We start from the raw sequence: 27,544 nt of genomic DNA on the forward strand, positions 1-27,544 counted from the left end.
AAAAAAGTCAGTATACTTCACTGTTATTACAGAAGTTGATGCATATCCATTACATAAATATAGGAATTTTTTTCTTCAGTTTCTATGCTTTTACTGATACTTCTTTTCCTGCTTAATCTCTCAGTTACTGAGTAAAAGTGCTAAAGTTTCTCACTGTGAAGATGGATTTGTCAATATCTCCTTGTAGTTACATCAATTTTTGTTTTATATACTTTCAAGCTATTCCATTAGTTATGTACATATTTAGAATTATTATATCCTCCTGGTAAATCGAATCTATGAGTGACTCTTTTTTCTCTTCTAATGCTTTTTCCATAAAATACATGTAGTTGCTATTATTATAACCATACAAATTTCTCTTGGTTAGTATTTACACAATATATCTTTTTTGTTTCTGTTTTCATCCTTTTATTATCCTTATGTTTAAGTCTGTCTTGTACGGAGTTGGATTTGTTTTACTATCAAGTGTGACAACTTGATTCTTTTTTGTAAGAGTTCAATTAATTTAAATTAATTATTAGCATTACTATATTTTTACTCATTTATGCCATCATATTTTTATTTTCTGTTTATTTTTTGTCTTCTTTCTCCCTTCTTACCTTCTTTTGAAGTAACTGAGTCTTTTCTCATTCTACATTTTTTCCCTCTACTGATTTAGAAGATATGCATTTTATCCTTTTCATGGTTACTACTGAAATTTTTAATATAAAACCTCTATGCCTCACTCTACCTTAGGGCCACCCTGTTGCACAACTCCACAAGTTAAGCAAAGCAGTAGCCCAGCCCCATGCTCTAAAATCTTTAACAATAAAAGAATCTTAAAAATCTTTAACCCCATCAGCTTCCTCCTGGTTGAAAAGCCATTTTTGCCCTATATTTTAGCTTTCTCTATCTTTTTAACCTTACATGTTAGACATTTTTATTAGTTTTATTCAATCAATATCTGTTGCAATTTATCCACATTTTAAATTTCTTTTACTTTTCACTCTTTCTTGAATCTCAGATATTCATTCCAGGATTCTTTCTTTTTTCCTTGTGTCCTTCAGGCAACACTTTAGCGAGATTTTTCTTTTTTGTAGTAAGCACTCAATTTTTTATGTTTGAAAAACTGTTTTGAAGCTTGTTTTTTAGAGTTTTACAATATACACAATTTTATATTTAGTTATATTCCCTAAACACTTTGAAAATATAATTTTACTGTTGACCATCCCCAATGTCACTGTTGAAGCTAAGAGTCTAACTGTTCCTTTGTAGGTAATCTGTCTTTTTAACTGGTTGCTTTCACGATTACTACTATTGTTGTTGTTGACTTTATTTTTAGAGCTGTTTTAGGTTTACAGAAAAATTGGGCAGAAAGTACAGAGAATTCCCATATACCCCTCACCATCTCCACCATCAACCACAGTTTCCCCTAATATTAACATCTAGGCTAGCACTAGTGTGGTATGCATGTTACAATCAATGAGCCAATATGATACATTAATATGAACTGAAGTACATAGTTTACGTTAGGGCTCATTGTTCAAGTTGTACATTGTATAGGGTTTGGCAAATGTATGATGACACGTATCCATCATTACAGTATCATACAGAATAGCTTCACTGCCCTAAACACTGCCTGTGCTCCCTTCCTTCCTTCCTCCTAACCCTGGGCAACCCTGATCTTTTTACTATCTTTTTACTATCTTCATAGTTTTGACTTTTCCAGAATGTCATATAGTCATATACAGTATGTAGTCTTTTCAGATTGGATTCTTTCACTTAGTAATCAGCTTTTAAGATTCCTCCATGTCTTTTCATGGCTGAGGGTTGTGAGGGCCTCCTTACAAATTTATCTAAGATGCAAGTACACCTCTAAACTAAGCTTCTATTTTATTTTTTTTGAATTTTTTAAATTTTCAATTGAAGTACAGTTGATTTACAACGTTGTGTTAGCTTCAGCTGTATAGCACAGTTACTCATATATACATATATTCTTTTTCAGATTATTTTCCTTATAGGTTGTAGGTTATTACAAAATATTGAGTATAGTTCCTTGTGCTATACAGTAGGTCCTTGTTGGTTATCTATTGTATATGTAGTATCAATAGTATGTATATACTAACCCATCAGCCAGACAGAGAAAGACAAATATCATATGATATCGCTTAAATGTGGAATCTTAAAAAAAAAAAAAAAAAAGGGAATTCCCTGGCAGTCCAGTGGTTGAGACTACACACTTCCACTGCAGGGGGTGCAGGTTTGATCCCGCATGCTGTGTAGTGGCGTGGCCAAAAAAATTTTTTAATAAATTTTTTTTAATAATAAAAAAAATAAAAAGATACAAATGAACTTATTTACAAAACAGAAATAGACCCACAGACATAGAAAACAAATTTATGGTTACCAAAAGGGAAAGGTGGGGGGAGGGATAAATTAGGAGGATGGGATTAATATATACACACTTCTATTTTCTTGAAGGAACAGTCTAGTTTCATATAAGACTATTCTTCCTGTTAGTAGAACACTGACTGTGCCCTTTGTGAATCAACAATCACAATATTACTGTACTAAGGAATAGTTAACTCTTTTTTTGGCATGCCTTACATTACAGTAGATACTACTTTGGTCGTAACAGACTCTCTTAGAAATCTAACAGCACTACTGTCTACTTCTGTTAATTCAATTTTAAAATCTTACCTATTTCCCATCCATCCCTGTCAATGGACAAACGGTTCTCTTCCAGTACATCTGACCACATAATAAAATCATATATAGTAGAGTCATTCTTATAATAAGATTGTTTTCAAATGGTGGAGACAGACCAAAATCTCACTGTAATTTTCACCAATCTATGGAGTTACATTCATTCTAATATTGTTTCCATAACTGTTATTCAAAGCCAGTCACCCCCAAGGCAACATTAGTATTATTTGAGAAGCACAAATAAAGATTTCCCAGGTGAAAAATTTCCCTCCCACTAAGCTGCCACTAGGGAAAGAAAGAAATTAACATTTATTGAGTTTCTTCTAAATGTGAAGCACTCTCATAAAAATTCATCTCATTTAATCCTCACAACATGCTACAAGATGGGTACTATTATCCAAATTTTGACACTTGGGGAAACTAAAGGCTGCTGGTTTTCTCTGCAGGTAGGGACTCTGCCCTTTATCTGTTATTCCTTCAGGACAGCTCAGTGGTGGACTCAAAAGAGGTACTCAATAAAAGGTCAGCTGAATAAACAAAACTTGAAAAGACTAAAAATATTTTTCTGAGGTCAAAAACTTTCTAAGAAGCCAAGAAAAGATTCAAACCCTATTCTGACTCCAAATTTCTAACCTTTATTAAGAGCCTAAATTACACCAGGTGCTAAGATTGTGCTGACAATTAAGTTTACATAACAGTATAACTTAAACATCGTAAGTTGGACTTCAACTACGTGAGCCACAACTACTGAAACCTGCGTGCCTAGAGCCCATGCTCCACAACGAGAAGCCCGCACACCGCAATGAAGAGCAGCCCCCGCTTGCCGCAACTAGAGAAAGGCCGTGCACAGCAACAAAGACCCAATGCAGCCAAAAAAAAAAAAAAAAAAAATCGTTAAGGAAGTGAAATATCTGTAAGTACTCTGCACTTTAATCAGTACCTAGGACATAGCTGAGATACAGTAATATTATTTCCCTTTCCCTACTTGAATAGAGATACATTAGATTTTTCTGGAGCCAATTCTCTTTTGGATCATCCAGACCACAGACATCAATGATACCTCACATGTGGGACTAATTGATATCCATGTATCTTCTTGGCTTGAACCAACAGCAGGATTTTCTGAGACTGTATTCTGTTCTTCTAATGTGTGCCCATCACTATGATATGTATTATGAAAGAAGAACCAGACAAAAAGCAACATTTGTTTTATAGTCAGTATGTGCCACCCCGGACCTAGTCACACAGCTAAAAAGTGAAGGACTTGGAATCCAGTCTAACTTTCCCAAGTTTCCATACTGTGTCTCATAAAAAGTTAAAAAGTAAAGAAAGGTGAAGAGGTCGGGAGTAAAACTGATCAGCGTGCAAAAAAAGATAAACCGTATTTGTTAAATCAATGAAATCTAAATGCAGCGTCAGCTGGGGAAAAGAAGGAAATAGAGAAGAAAAAGGAGGAGACAGAGGAGAAGACAATCTTTTCTAACTTTTCACTTACTGACTCAGAGCACAAAGATGCAGGAGCCCACTGAGCTCTCCAAGCCTGCCCTTCCACTCAGCTTGGACAATTCTAACATCTTTTTACACGCAAATACTCCCAGCAACTCTCCCTATTCCTGGCACAATGGGCTGCTTGGAATTCACCTTCGAATCATAGAAGGATCTACCCAATCTGTAAAATTGATCCCAATTCTAATGAGCCCTAAGGAGTTTATTGAAAATCTTTTATTCTTTCAACTTTGCTTGTAAACACATCATCTTATTCACAGAAGAAAGATATTTTGTCAATAGCAACCAGAAGATGTCAACAACAGAGTCAGTATAGTGTGCCTGTCTGGACTGAGTCCCCTGGCCACTGGCTGTGGCTCTACCAGACGGTCTCAGCACTTCAAGGTGCCTCTGCCCTGGTCCTGAGCGAGGTCTGCCTCAGCCCCTGGAGCTAACTTGGTACTCAGTGGAAAAACATGATTGTAATCCTTATTTTCAGTTAAGAAGTGAATGTCTTTCCTTCACCTCCTCCTTCCCCGCCTCCTATACCCTTAATGTGTATTTGTTTTCTATCCCTGCTGTAACCAATAACCACAAATTCAGTGGCTTAAATTAACACAAGTTTACTATCTCACAGTTGCGGAGAAACAAAAGTCTGAAATCATTTTTCCTAGGTTAAAATCAAGGTGTAGGCGAGCCTGCATTCCTTCTGGAAGATCTAGGGGAAAATCTGTTTCTTTGTCTTTTCTAGAAGCCACATACAGTCCTTGGCTTGTAGCCCTTTCCTTCATCTTGGCCAAGAGAGTAGTATCAAGGCCAAGAGAGTAGTATCATTTCTCCCGTCTGACCTCTACTTAATCCTTACATCTTGCCCACAATTCCCCTATCATCTCCATTTCTTCTCATGGCCAGTGACACCCCACTAAATGGTTATTTCAAGCAGTTGTTGCAGGGTATGCAAAAGTGAGTGGGGATCAGTGTAGTTCAGGCCACTTCAGCCAGGCCGTAGGCTTTTTTCAGGCATGAGGCTGGCACCACCCCATGTGCAATCACAAGCTTTGTAGATGCAGTCATCTGTCTCAGTGCCTGAAATCCCTCTTACCAGGCATGAGATGAGGGGAAAGTAAGCTCTAATCTTCTCCCATGAAAGTGGGATCCAGGGTCCCAAGTGTACAAGTTACTCTCTCCAAAGAAAGCCTCCCATTTCCCAATAAACATCCAGCTGCATCAACTTTAACACTGGCCCACTTAAAGCAAAAGTAAATGAAAAAGCTATTTTTTTCCAACTCCTTTTTTTTAACATAGGAAAAAATGAGGAGATTGTCACATAGATGATCCTGATCCTCTGTGGAAGCCTAAAGGAGTTCCATTTTAACATCCTGTCATATATGGTCAGTTCTGCTAGAATACTACATACATGTTCTTAAAAATCACCACATTATTGTGGTGATAAAAACCACAGGGCTTATGTGTTTATGGGCATAACACTTTAAAACTTTTTCAGTGACACATTAAAAAAATAGGACCCTAATAAATACAGAAGCACAGTTCTACACTTGTTAAATGGTTAGGAAATACATAAATGGGTTGCAATAAATATGACACTTTACCTTGAAAAGACTTGGAGTGTTCTTGTGGACACAGGCATCAGAAAGACGGCAACTTGTGGGTTATTGTGAGGTGGTGAAAAGAGGGTCATCAGAAGCGAGAGGAAAGGAGGGAAATCAGATGGATTTAACGCCAAAGGTTAATGGCGCAGCTTGTAACACATGCAGTGAATCAAGGTAGCTGGCAGATGCTTAAGGGGTGTGTGTGTGTGTGTGTGTGTGTGTGTGTGTGTGTGTGTGCAGAAGCGCACACGCTTTGTGCTTTCCTGGGTGGCTAGGTTCAGCTGAATGCAGTTTTCTATGTTCGCCTTAGTGTTTCTTGTGGATGCAATCATGCATAAGCAAACATGAGATTCCTGTTATGCTTGAATTATTCTCTGATACACTCATTGTGTTGGAACAAATTTGCATTTTCAAAACAAGCATTATAGCAAAACTGAATGTATTTGTGTATGAGTGTTCTGATCAGATCCTCCTGAGGAAAAGATACCAAAGGACAGTAGCTTATCAAACTATTAAACATAAGTTGTTTCCACTTGTCAGGCATCTTTGGATATTACTGGACAGATGGTGAGAACTAAGAATCATTCCCCTACATTAAAGGCAAAATGGAGAAGAGAGTGTAAAGATGTCTCACAGGGACACAAGAGAAAACGTAGGTAAGGTGGCAGTCTATCATAGCAGGAAGGAAACTTACACCGAATTCTTGGTCCAAAACATTCTAGCTACATACTGTAGCTAGATGACATTCCAAAAAAGGCAAAACTATGGAGACAGTAAAAAGATCAGTGGTTGCCAGGGTTTAGGAAAAGAGAGATGAGTAATCAGAGCACAGAGAATTTTTAGGGCAGTGAAACTATTCTGTATGACACTACAATGGTAGATACTTGTCATCACACATTTGTCAAAACCCACAGAATGTACAACAAGAGTGAGCCCTAACGTAAACTATGAGCTTTGGGTAACAATAGTGTGTCAATGTAGGCTCATCAGTCATAGGAAATGTACCACTCTGGTGGAGGATGGGAAATCTTATTTGGAGGCAAACCTGCCCTGTACTACCAGGAGAATAGTTTTAGCCTTTACTTATCTCACTAAGTATGAATAATCTTACATTTCACTACTACATTAATAATACTATAATCAAATATTAATTTATCTGCTTAAAAGGTACTGCCTCAAATCCCACTGGGATGTTATACAACACGGAGTACGTGTAACTACTTTTCTACAAACCAAAAATCTTGACTTCCAAAACATATTTAGCCTAAGGGTGATAAGGAATTGAAAACCTGTATGATTTTCAAAGTATTCCTGTCAACCAGGAAACATAAAGCTAGGTTTTAGTACAGCTGCTGAAGAAACTGCTAGGTGACCCCAGATGTGTTCTTTCTGGACATGTGGCTACATATAATTCTCAACATCCCTTGCAGATACGTGTGAGCAGATGACTAGAGGAATCTGAGATGAAGAGATATGTGATGCTGCTGTATCACGTAGTTAAAGGCCACATCTCTTGCTCTGGACTTCCAACTTTTCCTAACCCCCTTGCTCCTACTAGCTTGAAATGTTCATGACTGAAACTGACTTGGAAGCCATATGCTGGGGGTGGCAGAAACACTTTGCTAGCCTCCGTTCCTTCATGACTGTGGAGCAGAGACCACTTAATCACCAAGCACTGTTACATGAAAAAAACATATTCTCTGCTATTTAAACCATGGTATTTGGTGGGTATCTTTGTTATAGCACTTTAACCGCTACAACAGCCTAAGCCCATGAGATCACCAACTTGAAATTAGCATGTTGGTTTTATTGTTTCTATTAAAAATGTGTCCACAAATTTTTGAGTAAGTTTCTTAGTTTAAATAAGATGCCTTTTCAGCTCACTGATTTTTTCCCCTTATTGAATCTTAATTAGCATGCAAAACAATCAGCTGGTCAGCATTGGCCCAAATTGACTAAATTGTTTTCCTTTCCTTTCTTTCTAGTCATTTAATAGTAAGTTTCTTAACTACCAACTTTCTCAAGCACTATTTGTTTGTTTGTTTTTCTCTCAGATAAAGTACAGAAGTAGCAGCCCTCAAGGCTGTCCCTGTGTAGAGCTGAGTAGAAAGCTCAGTAGAAATGAGTCTCTTTCTAAAAAGACTTTTTTTTTTTTTTTTTTTTTTACGGTAGGTGGGCCTCTCACTGTTGTGGCCTCGCCCGCTGCGGAGCACAGGCTCCGGACGCGCAGGCTCAGCGGCCATGGCTCACAGGCCCAGCTGCTCCGCAGCATGTGGGATCCTCCCGGACCAGGGCACGAACCCGTGTCCCCTGCATCGGCAGGCGGACTCCCAACCACTGCACCACCAGGGAAGCCCCTAAAAAGACCTTTTTAAAGGGCACTAAAAGGATAAGCATAAACAAAATGTATTCTTATAAACTCTGGGGATTACTCTTTTTGATTGATTTTTTATGACGCCTGAATTCCTAATCAGTTTGTCCTTGATCCACCACCTTTTTATTAATAGTCTAAAGATAAAGATTCTAACCAAGATGTTGACACTATCCAATCATACCAGATTGTCAGGAACATACTGACGGACCTCTATATCTGCCAGTCAGCAAACCCTCAGCCATACTGAGAAAACTATTGGTTGTTTGAGGATCCAAAGTATTACTACTTGGTTTGAAATACTGGTGGTATCCTCTAGTTACTTAACAACCAAGAACATGAGATTTTATTATACTGATCCTCTGTTTTATGACTACATTTTGCTATCATTTTAAGATCTTACATTTTGTGCCCCCAAAAAGTAAAGTTTTTTTCTACTTACTTGGTCAACTAAATGCAGAATGGAGAAAGAGAAGGAGGAAACTCAAACATGGGACGGAAAAAAAAAATTGAGTCTATTATAGTATCTTATTCCTTCCCACCTGTAATTTCTTTTTCTCTTAAAATTCTTTATGAACGAATTTGGTGCATTAAAATAGTACAGCAGTTCCCAGTATTTCAGTGACCTCTCTCTTAATTCAAATATTGTTTCAACAGAACTTTGATATTCTTCTACCCTCCTGGTCTGCTGCTTCTTTAAGCTAAACTGAGGATTTCTTCTAAAGCTCAATACTTGGTCCTATGTTCTTCTTGATCTCCAGTCTTTACTAGAATAAAGCGATGTCATCTTACAACTTCAGTTATTATGTATAAGACAATCACTGTAAAAATCCTTCCTGCAGCCCAAAGCTGTCAAAAGAACTGATTTTCTATCTGTAAAAGCCAAGGGATTCACTGTTCTTTCCCCATTATGTGCCACAATCTCCCTCAAACTCAAATGCTTTATCAAACAAACTGGATCCTTCACCTAATTTCTATTAAAGAATAATACAGCCCAGTGGTTAAAAAATAGGCCCTGGAGTCAGTAGACCTGGGTGGATATCTAGTTCTTCCACTTGACAAATGTGTGGCACTGGGCAATTTCTTTAACCTGTTCATAGTAGTGTAAATATTACACACAATACTTAACCTACAATAGATATTTAATAAATATGAGAAATTATTTTCCACCTGGGATACATCATCCAACAGAATATAATCTTATTAGAGAGAAAAATACATATGCACAGAAAATACTTTAAGTCACAAGTGTTCTCTTTGCCTTGATTTCATAAACACACTGAAGAAGTTTTCAAAGCAGCTCGATAACCTAAGCAACTAAAGTGCGATGATCAGCCATCGGGGTGGAAAGCCAAGGTACAGTCCCCAGAGGGCCAAGTTTCCAGGGGAAGAATCTGAACCCAAACACAGAGCCAAGATATTGTCCATAACGAAAGATAAAGGTGGTAGAACTGAGAAGAGGTGCATAAAATGGAATCTGATTTCTAGCAGAGATTACTGAGTAGATCATGTGTCTTCCACAGCTTGCTCTTTTTAAAGACTTATTCTTAGCCTCTTCCCTATCAGAGCTAATAAGAAAAAAATATCAAATTATTTGCTCATCTCCTGAAGAGTTAATAAGAACGCTGTTGTACATTTAGTATGTGAAGGATATATTTTATTCTGCAACTATAACAGTAAAAAATTACAGATTTCGAGCCAGACCACTGGGGTTCAAATTCTACTTCTACTCCTTGTTGGCTCTGTGAACGTGGTCAAAGTTAATCAACCTCTCTGTGCTTCATTTTTCCACCTGGAAACTGGACATAATAATGGTAACTATATCTCTGGATTGTTGTGAGAATAAAATGAGTAAATGTATTTAAGTACTTAGCATAGTCCCGTGCAAAGAATAAGTGCTATAAGCCTTTGCTTTCATCATTATTATTACTTTTATCATTATATTTCAACACGTTTCTTTTCTCAAAGGAATTGTCCTGCTGATCACAGCAGAAAACAATTTAAATACCAATGATGGCGTCAAAGGCAATCCCCTGCTTGTTGGGATTCTTTATCAGAGGGGGAAGCTTGCTCTTTTCAGCTATATGTATATCAGCTGTACATACGCGTGTGTGTACAGAAGATGCAGCTGATGGGCAGCCAAATTGAGGCCATAAAAGGTGACATTCATAACCAAAGTCCACTGCATCTATCTTTGCTCTAAATTAACTTACGAAGCATGTGCCATACAGCATTTGAAACCACATTAACTAATAATGTGCAGCGCCTGAGTCACGGCACTCTTCTCACTACTGACGTATAGGCAGAAATCCTGTCGCAAAGAGTAGGATGGAATAACCTGAGTTCACCATTGTTCCAACAATGCAAAAGTACAAAAATTTCATTGGCTTCGTGTTCTATCATTCTTTCCTTTGTATGTATAATGCGCGTACTGTTCTACAGACAAAGCCACACAATACCAAAGGAGGCTGTTAATCAGGCCTTAAACAGAACTCTTAATGGCATTCTTAGCTTGGAACATGGCATAGAGAGGGTATATATGCATCTGTATCTGTCGTTACTCTTTGACAGAAAATAAATTTATTTTTTGTTTGTTGGTCAATAAACTTTTTTTTTTTTTTTAATTGAAGGTATAACATGGATACAACGACCAGGGCTGCTTTCGCTACATCCTCAGTGCCTACCCCAATGCATGATGGGTAAAAGCTCAATAAATATTCCTTGAACAAATAAACGAATGTAGAAATATCCCTCACGTGGGGAGGGGCGCCACAAAATTCATTTCAGGGAGGCAAAGTCTGGACTTTGGGGTCCACATCCCCAAAATAGCCCAACATATTGGGCTACTACGTATTGGGCAGACTTCGGTGCTAGATCTTATGCCACATCCTTTACGCGAATTATTGGCTCACTAACTCTTCACCAAAACCGAAAAGGTCGATTAATTTTCCTGCCAGGTGAGGAACCCGAGGCTCAGTTAGAAACTGGGATTCCAGAGGTCGGACAGCGAGACCAGCGTCGCCACCACTCCGGAGCCCAGACGGCGCTGGACCCTCGAAGCTCGGGGGCATCCGGGAAGGAGCTTACAGAGGCGCCAGGCCTCCAGGGATGGAGACCCGCCCGGGCCGCCCCGGGAGGAGGGGGCTCGGCGGGGGACGCGGGGGCGGTTGGGGGAGCAGTACCCTGAGGCCCCGCAGCTGTCGCGGGCTCCTCGCCTCAATTCCTACCTCATCTGGTGGTGCCTGGCGACGCGCTCCCGGTGCTGAAAGTCGTGCCATCTGTGAGGCCGCTCGCGGGCCTGCGCCAGACGCCCGCCATTGTTGCCGCCGAGAGCCCCAGAGGCCCCTCAGAGCGACCGGCTGCCGCGCCTTCCGCGACCCCGCGCGGAGCCGTCTTTCCGCAGCCCGCGCAATTCCCGCCGCCTTTGCTCCGCCCCGCCAACCCAGCAGCCCCGCGATTCGGAGAGGACGACTTCCGGCCTCTTTCAGAACCGGAATTCGAAAGAGCAGGTAGCCCATGTGTGAACATATTCAGAGGGGCTTATTAAGTGTCATAAGAAAAACAGTGCAGGGAATTCCCTGGCGGTCCAGTGGTTAGGACTCTGCGGTGTCACTGCGGAGGGCCGGAGTTCAGTCCCTAGTTGGGGAACCAAGATCCCGCAAGCCCTGGAGTGGGGCCAAAAGAAAAAAAAAAGAATGCAGGCCCTTTTAATTTATTTTCCAAAAGCTAGAAGGACTTTTTATTCGCTTTTAATTCCCGCGGACGGTGATTTAAGAGTCCGTACCATACGCCCCAAGAAACACAAGTCTGAGAAGGAAGCCACTCCAGCCTTCGGTTAACAATGTCGTACTGAACACTAAATATCTGTTAAGACAGTAGATCTCGTGTGTTCTTACCACAATAAAATAAATAGGGAAAGAAAAAAAGGATCGTTTTTACAAGGGATCTTTTTATAAGATAATGCATGGAAACTTTTAATTTAACCACTTAGAAAATATAAAGCATGGTTTTACTACAAAAAAAAAAGAGGGAAATATAAAAAGAAAGAAGAGAGAGAGAAAGAAAGGAGGGAGTGAAGGAAGGCAGGCAAGAAGGAAGACAGGAAGGGAGGGAGGCAGGCCTTTGTCCCAGGGCATTCCCTAAAACACAGAGGACCTACCTGTTGTCCCAGGGCATTCCCTAAAACACAGAGGACCTACCTGTTGTCCCAGGGCATTCCCTACAACACAGAGGACCTACCTGTTGTCCCAGGGCATTCCCTACAACACAGAGGACCTACCTGTTGTCTCCAGGACATTGCCTACAACACAGAGGACCTACCTGTTGTCCCAGGGCATTCCCAACAGCACAGAGGACCTACCTATTGTCTCCAGGGCGTTCCCTAAAACACAGAGGACCTACCTGTTGTCCCAGGGCATTCCCTAAAACACAGAGGACATACCTGTTGTCTCCAGGGCGTTCCCTAAAACACAGATGACCTACCTGTTGTCCCAGGGCATTCCCTAAAACACAGAGGACCTACCTGTTGTCTCCAGGGCATTCCCTACAACAGAGAGGACCTACCTGCCAAACTCCACTCAGCATCTTCTCGTGCTCGTGGGAACCCAGCCTGCAATAAGAGGCAGCCACTTTTTCGAAAGTTTTTATTGAAGTACAATTTACACACAGAAATTGAATATATAAATTTCCAGCTCGATGTATTTTCACAAACTGAATATGAGGTGTAATCAGATAAGCACAGAACATTTCCAGCACCACCAAAGAGACAATACTTCTAACACTTCTAGACAATACTTCTAATAAATACTTTTTTAAATGTCTAATAAAATGTTCACTGAGTGTAACAGTCCTTTAGATGTATGACAAGGGAAGAAAGAAAGGAGCAATCTGACATTATTTCCTAAGATGGTGTGCAGAGCTCAAACAAACAACAAAAGATTTAGACTTTAAATACAAAATCTAGAATATTGTATAGCATGGTTTTCAATATGTATATTGCTTAAAACTGATTTTGAAAGATGCTCATTAATACAAAAAGACTAGTTGTGGGCTTTCCTGGTGGCGCAGTGGTTGAGAATCTGCCTGCCGATGCAGGGGACACGGGTTCGAGCCCTGGTCTGGGAAGATCCCACATGCCGCGGAGCAACTGGGCCTATGAGCCACAACTACCGATCCTGCATGTCTGGAGCCTGTGCTCCGCAACGAGAGAGGCCGCGACAGTGAGAGGCCTGCGCACCGCAATGAAGAGTGGCCCCCGCTCGCCGCAACTAGAGAAAGCCCTCGCACAGAAACGGAGACCCAACACAGCCAAAAATAAATACATAAATTAAATTAAATTTTTAAAAAAAAGACTAGTTGTAAAATAGCTACAATGTATATAAAAGTGGCATGACTCCTTGCAGATTAGCCTTGAGAGGGTCTCCTGGATTCTTCTGTAGGAAAATGATGTGTGTTGGGACAGTATCACTGCACATCAGTCTGGTCCTCCTTTATGTGTTTTCCAAGCTCTTCTCTCTCATCCTTTACCTCAGGGCCATTTCCCTCCCTGGCAGAACAGAGTCCAATAGACCCCCTGGTGAGATTCTCTTCTCAAAACAGGTTTACAGAGCCCGCTTTTCATTTCTGAGAAACTAGATAATTGGAAGACAAGGAGAATTGAGAGAAGGTAGAGTTACTTGAAAGGGAGGGCACGATGTGAAGGGTCAAGGAGAGACTCTGAAGACAAACTAAGCTCCTTCCAGGGCTCTTCCTACGCCACACCCTCCTCACCACACATCACGCACATACACACACACACACATTCCACCACACATGCCACACACACATCACACAAAACACATACCATGTATCACATATCACACACACTACCACAACACACCGCATACACACACACCCCACACACATTCATACTCCTCACCTAGTGGATAATGTGCCTTGGCCCGACACCCTGGACATTTGTTTCCCATCTGGATGGAGGGCAGGAGACTCAGATGCTGTGTGAAACGAGGCTGTCTCCCACCAAAATGAAATCTGATTAAATTGGTGGAGGAAAAATTCCCTTTTGAACCAAGAAGTTGTGGATCCACCATCACTGTTAAAAACACAGCCCAGAAAAAAAATATCAGTTTTGAATGTTGCTACTTATAATTTATAAGAGTTTACTATTTGAATCATGAACTGGAAGAAAAAGGATCAAGGAGGCTAATAAAAGGCAATATTTAAAATACTCAAGACTTAAAAAAAATCTTCCTAACAGATAAAGAATGAGGATTAGAATTAGGAACTCAAAAGGATGAACATTAATGCTTTGAGGCCATCACAAAACTAGATGTAGGGGTTCCATCAAGGACGGAAACCAGGACCGTGAAGGCAGGAATGAGAGTAGGAGAAGGCATATTCTGAACTCAGATATAAGTTCATGGTCAGAACTGTGAGAAACAGAACCACAGATCGCAGTATTCAAACATGCAAAGAGTCCGGCTAACACAGATGCCAAAGCTTAGTAAGGAACTGTTGGTAATTCACATGGATTGAGTAGTTATACCTTAAAGTAGGTAGTGCTCTAAGTAGGTAATAAGGCACCAGAATATTGATTATCTTGCCATGAGCAGTGCAGTTAGTAAGTAGTAGAGCCAGGATTTGAACCCAGGAGATCTGGCTTTACTGCCTTTGCACTTCATCTTGCATCTGGCTAACCCAGAGGCAGATATGCTATGAAACTAGTCAAACTTAAGTTTCAAGATCCTTATTCGTTTGAGACCCTCTAAGATCCTGGACCTAATGTTTTACTTTGTAATTTTTTATTCTTTTTCTTGACAAGGACTCTCCTCATTTGTATAAGCTTCAGGCCTCACAAAACCTGGTTCCTTCCTGCTGTCTGTCAGTAAGAAAGCTATCACAGGACATCCAGATAAGTAATACGTCTCCTTATATGTATGATCTCCTATGGTGGGGGGAGGGGGCAGTGCTTTCCTACCTTTCTCACGCCGGGGCACACATCTAACGTTTTTATAAGGCAGTAGAAGGAGGAAGAGGTTAACGAAAATTTCAGAAGTGGAGACCAATTAAAATAAAGAGGTTTATTTGGGGTATGTTCAAGAAGCACTTGAATTGTGTTCCACCTGACTACAAAATGAGGGGAGCTTATAAAGGCAAAAAACTGCAAGGTTACATATTGTTTGTCAAGAATTAAGATTGGGGACTTCCCTGGTGGCACAGTGGTTGAGAATCCGCCTGCCAATGCAGGGGACGTGGGTTCGAACCCTGGTCCAGGAAGATCCCACATGCTGCGGAGCAACTAAGCCCATGAGCCACAACTACTGAGCCTGCGCTCTAGAGCCCGTGAGCCACAACTACTGAAGCCCACGCGCCTAGAGCCCGTGCTCCGCAACAAGAGAAGCCACCGCAATGAGAAGCCCGCTCACCGCAACGAAGAGCAGCCCCCGCTCACCACAACTAGAGAAAAGCCCGTTCGCAGCAACGAAGACCCAACGCAGCCAAAAATAAATAAATAAATTTATTTTTAAAAAAAATAGAATTAAGATTGGAGCTGGCAAGAAGTAAGGGTGCTTGTTTAGCAGGATTGGTTGAGGTTCCAAATGATTAGTTGGGAGCGGGGAACTTTGAAACTACAAGGTTGCAGCTGGCAGCTGCTAGCAGATTTTGTTTTAAAAATGGCTGGTGGTGTTCTTTGATACAGTTGAGAAAATTCAAGTTCTCAGCGATGCAGGAAAGTGTGTGAACCACATCCACATGGCCACCTGGCTCCATTTTGGATGCCTAAACCGAGGTTGCTACAATTTGATTTTTAAATGATCTTAAATATGTCATCAGGTTCACAGCTGGTGGTAACCACCCTAAGTCCCAGCCAGAGGCTAATAGGATCAAGATTTTAGGGGACCTCTAAGCCCTTGAGTACCACTGAACGAGGCGCCGTGGTTGAATAAGGCTACATAGCTCATTCCTCTAGGTTCAGTACTTCAAGTGCTAGCAGAGCTAATAATAGGAATGTTCATACCATGTCCTAGGAGCCCAGAGCAGAGGTGTGAGATTGTCAGGTTTGGAGGAATGAGAGTGAGATTACCATTTTATAATAGTTTTTATTTTTATTTATCTCCTATTTATTATAGTAATTTTTAATTGGGTAATGAGATGCTCACAAGTGTGAAGAGCAAAAGGACTTCCATGAATGATAACAAAATGATCCATAGGTTTTTTTTTTTTTTTCTCCAACTGAATTTTGTGTTAATACTTTTCCCCCTTAAATAGTAACACCTACCTTGGAAGTATTTCAGAGATTTTGGTGCCAGTGTTTTCCATATTCCACACAAGCATGCTATGGCTTTTCTGTCCCCTTTCTGACAAATTGCAAAATGGAGTCTCTAAAGGGACAGGGGTGAGGCTGACAAAAATTCATCATGCACCATGGATTATTTGTTTCTCGGTGTTCTCACCTAATTGTCACAATGAGTGGTATTTCCCAAATTTTTGAGAAGAGGAAAAGTAAGGCTATGAGACTTACAACAACTTGCAGAAGTTGAAACATTACTTTGTGGTGAAGTTCAGTCCTCCAGCCAAGGGCTGCCTGATTTCAAAGCCCAAGCACTGTTCCCCAATTGGCCCCAGGACTGGGTTTTTTTGGCATACATACAGTGCTTCTGGCAAGACCATAGGGCAGAGGAAAACATGTTCACTTGTCTTAAAGCTGTGTGTCTTCAACTTCAGTGTGGAAATGCCAGTGAGTAAGACATCCTGGACTCCCTGTAGTACACATTAAACTTTTGTAGTGGGATGTATGACCTTCAGACATGTGCCCGCAGGATCCACAGGCAGCTTTCCAACCTGCAGAGAGATACTTGCGGAATAATTAGAAATGTACCCAGAGGTTTATGTACATGTACATTCATCACAGTGTCGTTTATAATAACTACAAATGGAAAACAATTTAAAATGTCCCACAGTAGGGGAATTATTAAGTAAATTAGGGACATTCATATGATAAAATATTACTCCCATTAGGAATTATATTTTCCAAAACAATTACTTTTAATACACGATCCTATATTATTTCTGGATGCTGGAAGATGGAAAAACAGCTGTAAAGAACATTACAAGACTAATTGGGAATTCTTTAATTAGACTATTAGATATCATTAAATAATATTTATTGAATGTATATTTATTTATTTATTTTTGCGATATGCGGGCCTCTCACTGTTGTGGCCTCTCCCGTTGCGGAGCACAGGGTCTGGACGCGCAGGCTCAGCAGCCATGGCTCACGGGCCCAGCCGCTCTGCGGCATGTGGGATCTCCCCAGACCGGGGCACGAACCCGTGTCCCCTGCATCGGCAGGCGGACTCTCAACCACTGTGCCACCAGGGAAGCCCTGAATATATTTTTTTATATAATAAATTTAATTTAACAAAATGTACTAATTCTTAGAAGATACGTATGTATTTAAAGATAAAAAAGCTGTATTTTCAAGAAATATCTAATGATGAGAAGGAAGTTCACAATATATATAATTTAAGGTAATTAATTTTCATTTTGCTTAAAATATACATAGAAAAAAAATTAGAAAGATACACACCAAAACATAACATTGGTTATATGTGTAGTGAGATTACATCCAACTTTTATTTTATTTTTTGTACATTTCCACATTTTTCTTTTTTCCTACTGTGACCTATTATATTTTGTTCCCACTCCTCCAAGGTATAAGCACAGCGAGAAATCTAAGACTAGGGAGAGGCTGATTGGGCACATCATTGAGTTAAATTAGTGCAGGAGGGCCTTGTAAAGTAATCCAAAGTAAGATAAGGTACCAATAAGCTCAAAGAATAACAGGTCAAAATTATGTCATGGGAGGGGGAGGGATAACTAGAGCAGGAGGATCGATAAAGACCTGATTTGAAGAATGGAGTTTTATTGGTAAATCAGATTTCAGGGCAAGATATGTATAATATTTTATTTTTAAGGTACTCTAAGGAAAACAAAGAAAAAATTTTTAAAGGTAATCAAACTGCAGTCCTGCATGGAATCCTATGTGATGTCCTCCAACCTGAAGACCAGACTGTCCCCTCTCCTCCAGCCAGCTGTGGAGAGGTTGGGAAGGAAATGGCAATGATTCTGGATTCCATTTGGTAATGTTCACTACAAGAGGCTACCAGTGACTTGCCATCTCCTGGGGAAATTGTCCATTCAGGAAAGGGTGGAAGAGAGAGATTTGGGAAGGAGAGGGGGAGTTAATGGGGGGGTAAAAGGGATGGCTTGAGTGATGGTTAGCAGGTTCCTTGTGGGACACCATTCATGTTGAAGGGAATGTCTTTGTCAAATGTTCTGTCTGAGGCAGTGAGACCCACACCCTTGAACAGTGCAAGGGGATGCATTTGCCAAGCAAGGGAGCACTTCTTTTAATGTTTCATTCTGGCCACTCTTGCTCCCATCCTTACCACCACGTCTGCTTGGCTTGGAATTTGTATCTAGGAACCCTGGGTGAAAATTTTCTTGCACCTTTTACATAGTTATTTATGCAAACCCAGAAGAGTAAGAATAATATAGATTTAATCTTCCCCCCACACTCAATCAGTGGCAGTCCCAGTGTAGATAATCATGCAGCCAAGATCCACTCAGGATGACTTTCCCAGAGGGAAAAAATACGCTGGTTTCCTCGGCAATACCGACCCCTCTGGGACAAAGAGAATAAATAAATAAATAAATATAAGGGCTATCACCAGGATTATACTACAGTTAAATGTAATGTACACTACATTAAAATGTATTACTTTTATATTCATTTATCAAAATTTTAAAAAATTCAATTTTTTTTGTAATTGATGACAATATATTCAAATATGCTTGGTGTTTGCTATTTATAATTTACTTCTTAGCTTTTTGAGATGATAAATCAAGAAATAAGGGCTTCCCTGGTGGCGCAGTGGTTGAGAGTCCGCCTGCCGATGCAGGGGACATGGGTTCGTGCCCCGGTCCGGGAAGATCCCACATGCAGCAGAGCGGCTGGGCCTGTGAGCCATGGCCGCTGAGCCTGCGCATCCGGAGCCCATGCTCCGCAACGGGAGAGGCCACAACAGTGAGAGGCCCGCGTACCGCAAAAAAAAAAAAAAAAAAAGAAATAAAATTCAGTAAAATGAAAAATGGGAAGCAGCCACAAATTATCTGAAAAGGATGTGACTGGCTCACCTCCTCCACAATTCTCTGAGTATATGTGATGTCAGGGTGAAAATGCAAGTAGGGAACTCAAAGAACAGAAGAGGGCATTATCTGGAATTTAAAGTCTAGTTCATGTCTGCTCCCTACCTTTGAGGGCACAAGATTAAAATGTATAAGGTTGAAAGACAAAGCAGATCTAGATTAATGAGAAGGGTGAACAGAGACCCTAAAGTAAACCCAGTTACTGACCTCCTTCTATGATTTTCTATTGCTGATTAAGAGGTTCAGTTATCAACTTTTCCTCACTTCTTCTCTAATTTACAAACTAAAACCTGTGATCAATTTTTTCTTAATAATTTTGCAGTCACGCATGGGTTAAATCCATCAGTTTTGTCAGAGACTGAAAATACTGACAGTAACTTATCTGAGTAGGAAGAGGAGGGGAAGGGGTGCCCTCTGTGACTGGTGACATCCTGCAAATGAGAGCAAGAAGGAAGAAATTAAAGAAAAAGAAAAAAAAAAAAAACCCTGTAAGGACAGAGCACTAAGAATGGGGAGCCTGAGTAAGACCAGCCGAAAGAAGCATCTTCGCTCAGTCACTACCCCCTTCCTAAACCCTGGCATGTTGGGATAAAGAGTAGGCTTGATCTGGTCTTACAGAGATGAAAAGCCTTCTGCTCATAGCAAATAGCAAAAGCTCAGAAAATAACCTTATATAAAACTCAAAAATCACTCGGCATCCACAGCCTTGAAACATTTATTGGCTAGGGACTTTGCTCTGTCATCTTTGAACATATTAACAAACAACAAAATGTTCCATCCTCTTGTGAATATGGTAACACGAATGCCACAATGATATTCACACATATCTTTGTAGTGTCTGAACACATAAGTCTTCCTGAGTACAAATACTCCAGGCCCCATGGGATGGGAAGAAAATCGACTTTTCAGAGGAGGCTGAGTCATGAGTGAAAAGGAGAACCCATACCTCCAGTCCCCTGGAGGAGCTGGGATTGCCCCGGCACACAGAGCTCTGCACGTAGGACAAAGGCACATGCAAATAATAAAGTTTTTTAGAGTCAAATAAATAAATACACTTGAAGAAAAATGACATATATTTATAAAACTGGCCTATGAAAATGGGATTCTGGTCAATAGGAACTAGTTCTATCTATTTCAGTGATCAGCACATACAGGGGGCAGTCTAGATAATGAATTTGGTTAAAGACACAGGATATGATCAGCTTTCTCCTATTGGTATTAGAAGTTGATTGTCCAATTTGGCTGTTCATTGGGGGCTCAAGTTAATGGAAATTCTTGGGGGTTGGGGGTGGGCTTTCCTTTCAGATCACCTGATGTTAATACTGTCAATGCATTAATCATCCTAATTAATAGTCACCTGTTGGTCTTAGACCTCATTCTCAGAGAAGGCTGAGGGAGCCTCCCTCAGACATGGTTATTCAGTGAGCAGATGGTAAGAGGGCCTGTGTTTGCCCCTTCATTTGGGAAACAAGGGGAGATGATGGGCCTGAGAGTCTCTTGGAAAGAGGCTGGAGGGAAACTGTAGATAAGGGACTCATCTGTCACATTGTAAAATGCTATGTGTCTGGACTCATAGTCTAAGAAAACACCAATCTTATGCACTGGCTCTCTAACATGTTGGCCTTTCAAAGGTGATGAGACCCAAAGACTATAATCATCTCCAATTTTTAAGCCTGTAAGTGAGAAGAGGTCCCCTGGAGGCTTGGGGAGATTCCCCTTTCTGCTCACTGAGTCCTTGCAGATGCCCACCTCCCACTCAGACTTGTTGCCCACTTCCACCTCCCAGTAGTGTCTCCCGCAGGTGAAGATCTGAGCCCCCAGCACCGTTGCAGATTGGTCAAATATTTCGGGGTTGTCAGGCAACTGCTGTCGGGTTCCTCCATGTTTCACACTTTTCAGATCCTCAGACAAGACAAGATAGGCGTTGGCCGTGGCTGGATCTAGAGTTATATCTGCTGCAAGAGGGAAAAAGAATGAATCCTCATTTGCATTCTAGAAAACCCTCTTATGTATGTGGAATTGAAATTAAGGTCTTAGTATCTAGTCCTATTTTTTTAAATTTAATTTAGGTGAATGTGGTGGGTAGTGTCTCAGAGCCCCTTTTAGTGTTTTACAAAATACAAGAGAGTGAATCTCTCAAAGGAAACCAAAGAGAGTCATGTCAAGAGTGATATTGGATCTCTGATAATGGAATGGAGGTAGTTCTGTTTATAAGACAGTTTTAGAACTAGGAGCTATTTATCCACACAGGTCATATCTTTTGTCATTTGTATTTGCTTTAGCCAAGGTTGCTTATGGTTCTTCAGTTGGGGTGGGAGAGAAATATAGTTATCACTTACTGAACTTCTACTTAGGTGCCAGGCATTTTCTGTACATTATCCCATTTAATTATGGCAAGTATTATTGTCTTTTTTCCATTTTCATAAAAGAAAAAACTGAGGCTCATAAAGGTTAGGAAATGGGGCCAAGATGACAAAGTTACTGAGTGTTTGAATAGCAGCTCCTAATCAGCATTTTTCATTACGTCATGCTTAAGTGCAACTTCTTATGAGTTAGTGCAACCACCAGTGACCATTTGATGAAACACATTTTGAACCACTGAGAGAGCTCCTCTCCCAGACTCCTGGGAGGAACTTTCATTGATTATCCAGACAAGATTAGGCACCTCATCATACCATTTCATACTTTTATTTGTAGATCAAATCCCAATCACTAATTCTTTCTTTAATATCATTCTCCTCAATCTCACTGTAAGTTCTACAGAAGCAAAGCCAAGTCTGTCTTATTCATCATTGTAAGTACACTCAGAGACTGATAGCACAGTACCTACTATAGCACATAATAGGCACTTCTCATATATCTGTTGAGTCCAAAGTCTATTAGGCCTTCTTCTGAAGGTCAGATTGTCAACAAGATAAAAGGTGAAAACTAATGCTGACCTCTCTAGATGTTGGCCAGCCTAAATATTTAGAGCATTTTAAAAGAACATTCTTTGAATGTTCCCTCACTGAGATTTAAGAGTTTAAATCAGCTTTTATCCTGACAAGAACAAAGGTAGAAATGCAGAAACCCCTGAGGAGGTATGTGTACGTGTGCATGTGCAAGGCAATGGGATGGACAAAACAACAATGAAAACAAAGGTAAGAGCAGAACTCAGACAGAAAACAAAACCAGATCAAACATCAATCAAGTCCCGGTGCTTCTGTCTGTTCCGGCAGGGATGGTCTGTGGCCCCCATTAACTCTGAAGACCCCTGGAGGTTCAAAACATCAGGCTGACTTACTGCTAAATTTTCTTAGCATCTCTCTCACTCCAGTGATGTGGCACAGAGTCAGTTCCGTGGTGATGGTCTCTGGACACTGAAGCAAGAGTGGCTCACTCCTACAGGAGGGCAGAGAGTCACTCAGTCTCCTCTGAGCAGACCGCATGACCTGCTCCAACTTGAGAATCCAGCTCATTTTGCCCCAACAGCATGGACACTCTCATCCACACTCTGATAACCTATTACATCAACACCACACCCCAATAACTGAACACAGAATTGAAACCTACCTTTCCAGTATTCCTCTTACATTCTAAGGGTATAAAAGAAAGAAGGTTAGTTTTTGTGCATTTTGATCACTAGCAAAGACTGAATCTGTTTTGGATACTGTCCTTTGCAAATTTTGCAGAATCCCCTTCCCGTGGCTCTAGAACACCTTGAGTGGGAGAGCATATGGTAGAAAAAACCCCAAACTTCTAGGGGTGAGCTCTTTTGAACGCGAGATGATTCTCCCAATGACTAGAGATCTCTTTTTCTCATATTGTCACTTTGTTTAGAGAATCTATTGCTGAGAAAGGAGCCAAACTATTGGCTTCATTATCCAATGCCTCCAGGAGGTAGAGATAAGAAAGGAAAGTAGCCCAGTGAGAGTTGAAACTACACCTGTGTACAGTTGGACTGGGTTGTTGGGAAGGCACCAAATTAAATAGCATTCTGTGGAGCCAGTCTAGGAAAGAGACATGAAGCTGGAGACTGGAAGCTGGAACATAGCTTAGTTTAAGAAGGTCCCAGAGAATGCAGTAGTAGCCTAGGAAGGCAGTAGAGCAAAGATGGTGAGGATTTGGGGCTCAGTATACACAGAATACCTGGGTTCTATCACCTACTAGCTATTTGACAGGCAAACTATCTAACTGCCATAGGTCTGAATTATTAAGCAATTGCTACTATTAACCCATTTTGTAGATAACAATCACCTGTTGTAAATATCATAATAGTATTTAACTTTATCAGGTCTTTTTGAGGATGTGATTTAATGTGCCCAACACCTAGTAAATGTTCGTTAAACTTAAAATTTTTATTTGGCAAAGCTGAGGTTGCAGCAAGGCAGGCACAAAAAAAAAATTAGAGTCATCATTTAACTTGGTTCGGAGGTATATTCCTCTGTGTTTTTCCTCCTCTTCAAGACTTTATTTATACTATATAGAACACTCATTCTTTAGGAAAACTTTTTGGGGGGCCAGAACTTAATTTTTCAGGTAAATAAGGAAAAGTTTATTTGGTATGACTTGAAATATGATAGGGGACTACATGTGTTTTCTTCCATGAATTTCTCCAATGTTCTTACCTCAAATGACTCTATGATCGAGTTCTGACACATGGACTCTATCTGTCCAATTGTTTTGCTCAGGCTTTGAATTCGCTGGGTCAGCTTGATCTCATGGTCCCTCAGTCTCCTCAGGTTCTCTCTTTCCTCCATTTCCAGTAGCTGGAGCTGCAGCTGCTCCTCCTCCTTCAGGAACTGGTGCATTTTTGCATATTCTGACACAACAACCTGTTTACAGGTCTTTGTCTCTTCCTGCCATCACGTGTGTGTACACACACACACATGAACAATATAATAAAGTTAGTAACAGAAACACTTATGCAGATTTTTAATCCTTACAAAGTTCAAGAGTTCCACTGTGACAATTCTTGAAACCTGACACATAACACATACAGTCTATTGACTAGCTGGGTGGATAGTTTGATATTTTAGAAGATGTGTGTACTGTAGCTATAGTAGCAAAGAAAACCAAAATTTCTACTCCTAGGAGGCTGTCATTCTACTGGGAACAATGAAAAGTAAACAGTCAAGTAAAAATATAATAGATGGTGATCAGTACCATTATTTTTAAAAAGTAAAGCAAAATAGGGCTTCCCTGGTGGCACAGTGGTTGGGAGTCCGCCTGCCGATGCCGGGGACGCAGGTTCGTGCCCCGGTCCGGGAAGATCCCATATGATGCGGAGTGGCTAGGCCCGTGAGCCATGGCCGCTGAGCCTGCGCGTCCGGAGCCTGTGCTCCGAAATGGGAGAGGCCACAACAGTGAGAGGTCCGCGTACCACACACACACAAAAAAAAGTAAAGCAAAATAAAGTAAGGAAAAAAATTAGGGGAGGGACTTCCCTGGTGGCGCAGCAGTTAAAACTTCGCGCTCCCAATGCAGGGGGCCCAGGTTAGATCCCTCATCAGGGAACTAGATCCCACATGCATGCTGCAGCTAAGAGTTTGCATGCCACAACTAAGGAGCCTGAGAGCTGCAACTAAGGAGCCCACTGGCTGCAACTAAGGAGCACACATGCCTCAATTAAGACCCAGTGCAACCAAAGAAATAAAACTTTTTAAAATAAATAAATAAATAATAAATAAATAGATAAATAAATAAATAGGGTAACTGCTTAGTTCTTTAAAAAAAATAGGGGAAAAAACATGCATTCATTTATTCAACAAATATTTATTCAATGAAGTAGGCAATGGATCACATATTAGGACTAGAAATGATCATCACAAATACTCCCATGTAAGAACGCAAAGATTATTGGAATAATCAGATACACGCTTACTTTTTTAATATTTAATAAAACATTTAATTCTGTGCTTTGCTAGACAGCTCAAATTCTGATCCGTGACTAACCTCAAGCTTTTATTCAGGTGTTCTAATCCACACTACTATTTTGTTTTAATTTCCCTTTCTGTTTATTTCTTTTTTATCTGCCCTTTTTCCCCAAAAGGATTTGAGATGTTCCTCTTTCTGTCAACTTCCATTCTATGTTATATGTCTTTAACTTGTATATTTAATAATTATAATCAAGGCAGAAATAAAGGTAGCCACCATGTGGTATAGGTACACCAAGAAGGGAGAAATAAGCCAGCCTGGGGATGGGAGAATTTGAGATGAGTCTTGAGATTCCCAGATGGACAAGCAGAGGTGGGCAGCCCAAAGCAAGGATACTCCATGTTATAGGACTGGGACTGGAAAATTTTGTCATTTTCCCCTTGGTATTTCACGACATGTCCCTTTAGTCCTCCTCATAGAATCACATACAAGATGCAAAAGTGAATCAGATACTGACCTTACACAATATCACTCTCTCCTTCTCATGGGTTAATATAACCTGAGTTTCATTTTTCTTTTTACGCAAAATATTTAGGATTTCCTGGAGTTTCTCCTGCAATAGAAACAAACTCTGTGGCAAATGAGCAGAGCACCAGGTCATGAAGGGGTCTTGAGGACCAGGTACAAGATGACTGAGACTCTAGATCAAAGGGTGAAGCAGGATCCACACCAAATTTGTGGTCTGGTGCCTGGAGATTAGCACCCATGAATGTCACCCATAGAAAATATTATGGGAATTAAGCGATGGAACCTGATTTGTGTTCTGAAATTTATATCAAGCAGCCAATCTTACTTTATGACGCTCCTCAGCCTCATTCGAGAGATTCATTCTGTTTATTCCATGACCTCGGGTTGAGGAATCCTTTACACCCTGCTCATCATCAGACAACACCTTAGCGGCAGCTAGCATTCTCTCATAGCTGCCTTGGTTGCCCTCACTCTGCAGCACCTGGGATCTGAGCTGCTTGCTGATGCCAACCAGCCTCCCCAGATGCTCATTGGGCTGGAAATGTGGGATCTCCAAGGTCCTCCAGCACTCAGGACAAGATAAAGCAGTGTTATGTTCCTCCCAGCTTCTCAGGAGACACACCAGACAAAAGCTGTGCCAACACTCGGTGGTCACTGGGCCGGTGAAATAGTCCAAGCAGATGAAACAGGTCAGTTCCTTCCTGAGATTCTCCAACAAATCTGCTGTAGACATTTTCTCAAAGGACATCAGAGCAAGGTCACGCCTTTATTCTGGGATTAGAAAATCCTCCCTGAGAGTCTATTGTTTTGAGTAACAAGTGGGTATTCAGTTGCTATGGTGTTATTACATGAAATTCTTATTCTCCTCTGTGACTGATTTCACCAGTTGACACAAAGCCAATTATGACTTAATGTGGAAACTCTACATACTGGGTTCATCATCAACCCCAAACTTTTGAGGAATCTCATCGTACAAGCAAGCCATGTGCTGGATACTGAGGATACTTGCTCCCAACAGTTGTCATTTCAAGAGTCGGTTACTGTATATGAATAACACCATGAAACCGTTGAAACACATTGGTTTTACGCTGGAGGTTTGGGTAATTTGGTGTAAGCCAGTACAGAGATTTAAATTATGATGATCTCTGATAATATCTGAATTGGAATCTCCTCCAAATCTTTAAGAAAACTCCACTAATGGAATCTAGTTGAGAAACTGAAGGAAGAAAACTATAATATATATTTCTTCACTCATTAGGCCATTTTCTTTCTTTGACCAAAGCCTACAAACTTTGTGCTCCTTTATCAGGTACTGTGTCCTTTTTTTTTTTGCGGTACGCGGGCCTCTCACTGCTGTGGCCTCTCCCATTTGCGGAGCACAGGCTCCGGACACGCAGGCTCAGCGGCCATGGTTCACGGGCCTAGCCGCTCCACAGCATGTGGGATCTTCCCGGACCGGGGCACGAACCCCTGTCCCCTGCCTCAGCAGGCGGACTCCCAACCACTGCGCCACCAGGGAAGTCCGGTACTGTGTCCTTTGATTTAATTTTATTCATCCCCCCAAATGAGAATAATTCCAATGAAGTATTCCCTGACTTTCAATGTACAATGGATTACTAGAGTTATATTTATTGCTCTGCCCTGCAGACCGTGATACTCACCTCTCTGCTACCATAGAAAACATCAAAAACATCATTGTTGTTGGAAGTTGCCTCAAGGAGCCATTACATTATGGAGTGGATGGAAAGACATATTTTAGGATAAATATAATTTTGCTCACTTATTTTCATTCTTTGAA

The 27,544-nt window shown here is 40.8% G+C and overlaps 1 protein-coding gene across 1 annotated transcript; it reads right to left on the reverse strand.

Moving 5' to 3' along the window:
• Window positions 1-20,766: 20,766 nt before the first annotated feature.
• TRIML1 (tripartite motif family like 1) lies at window positions 20,767-26,479 on the reverse strand. Its single transcript, XM_067721867.1, has 6 exons — window positions 26,072-26,479; window positions 25,736-25,831; window positions 23,970-24,200; window positions 22,915-22,937; window positions 22,646-22,743; window positions 20,767-21,317 (listed from the first exon to the last, which is right to left on the reverse strand). The coding sequence occupies exons 1-6, from the start codon at window positions 26,477-26,479 to the stop codon at window positions 20,767-20,769; spliced, it is 1,407 nt and encodes a 468-aa protein (XP_067577968.1).
• Between the last annotated feature and the right edge of the window lie 1,065 nt (window positions 26,480-27,544).

The sequence above is a fragment of the Pseudorca crassidens genome, chromosome 21 (assembly GCF_039906515.1).
Source record: "Pseudorca crassidens isolate mPseCra1 chromosome 21, mPseCra1.hap1, whole genome shotgun sequence".
Lineage (NCBI taxonomy): Eukaryota > Metazoa > Chordata > Mammalia > Artiodactyla > Delphinidae > Pseudorca > Pseudorca crassidens.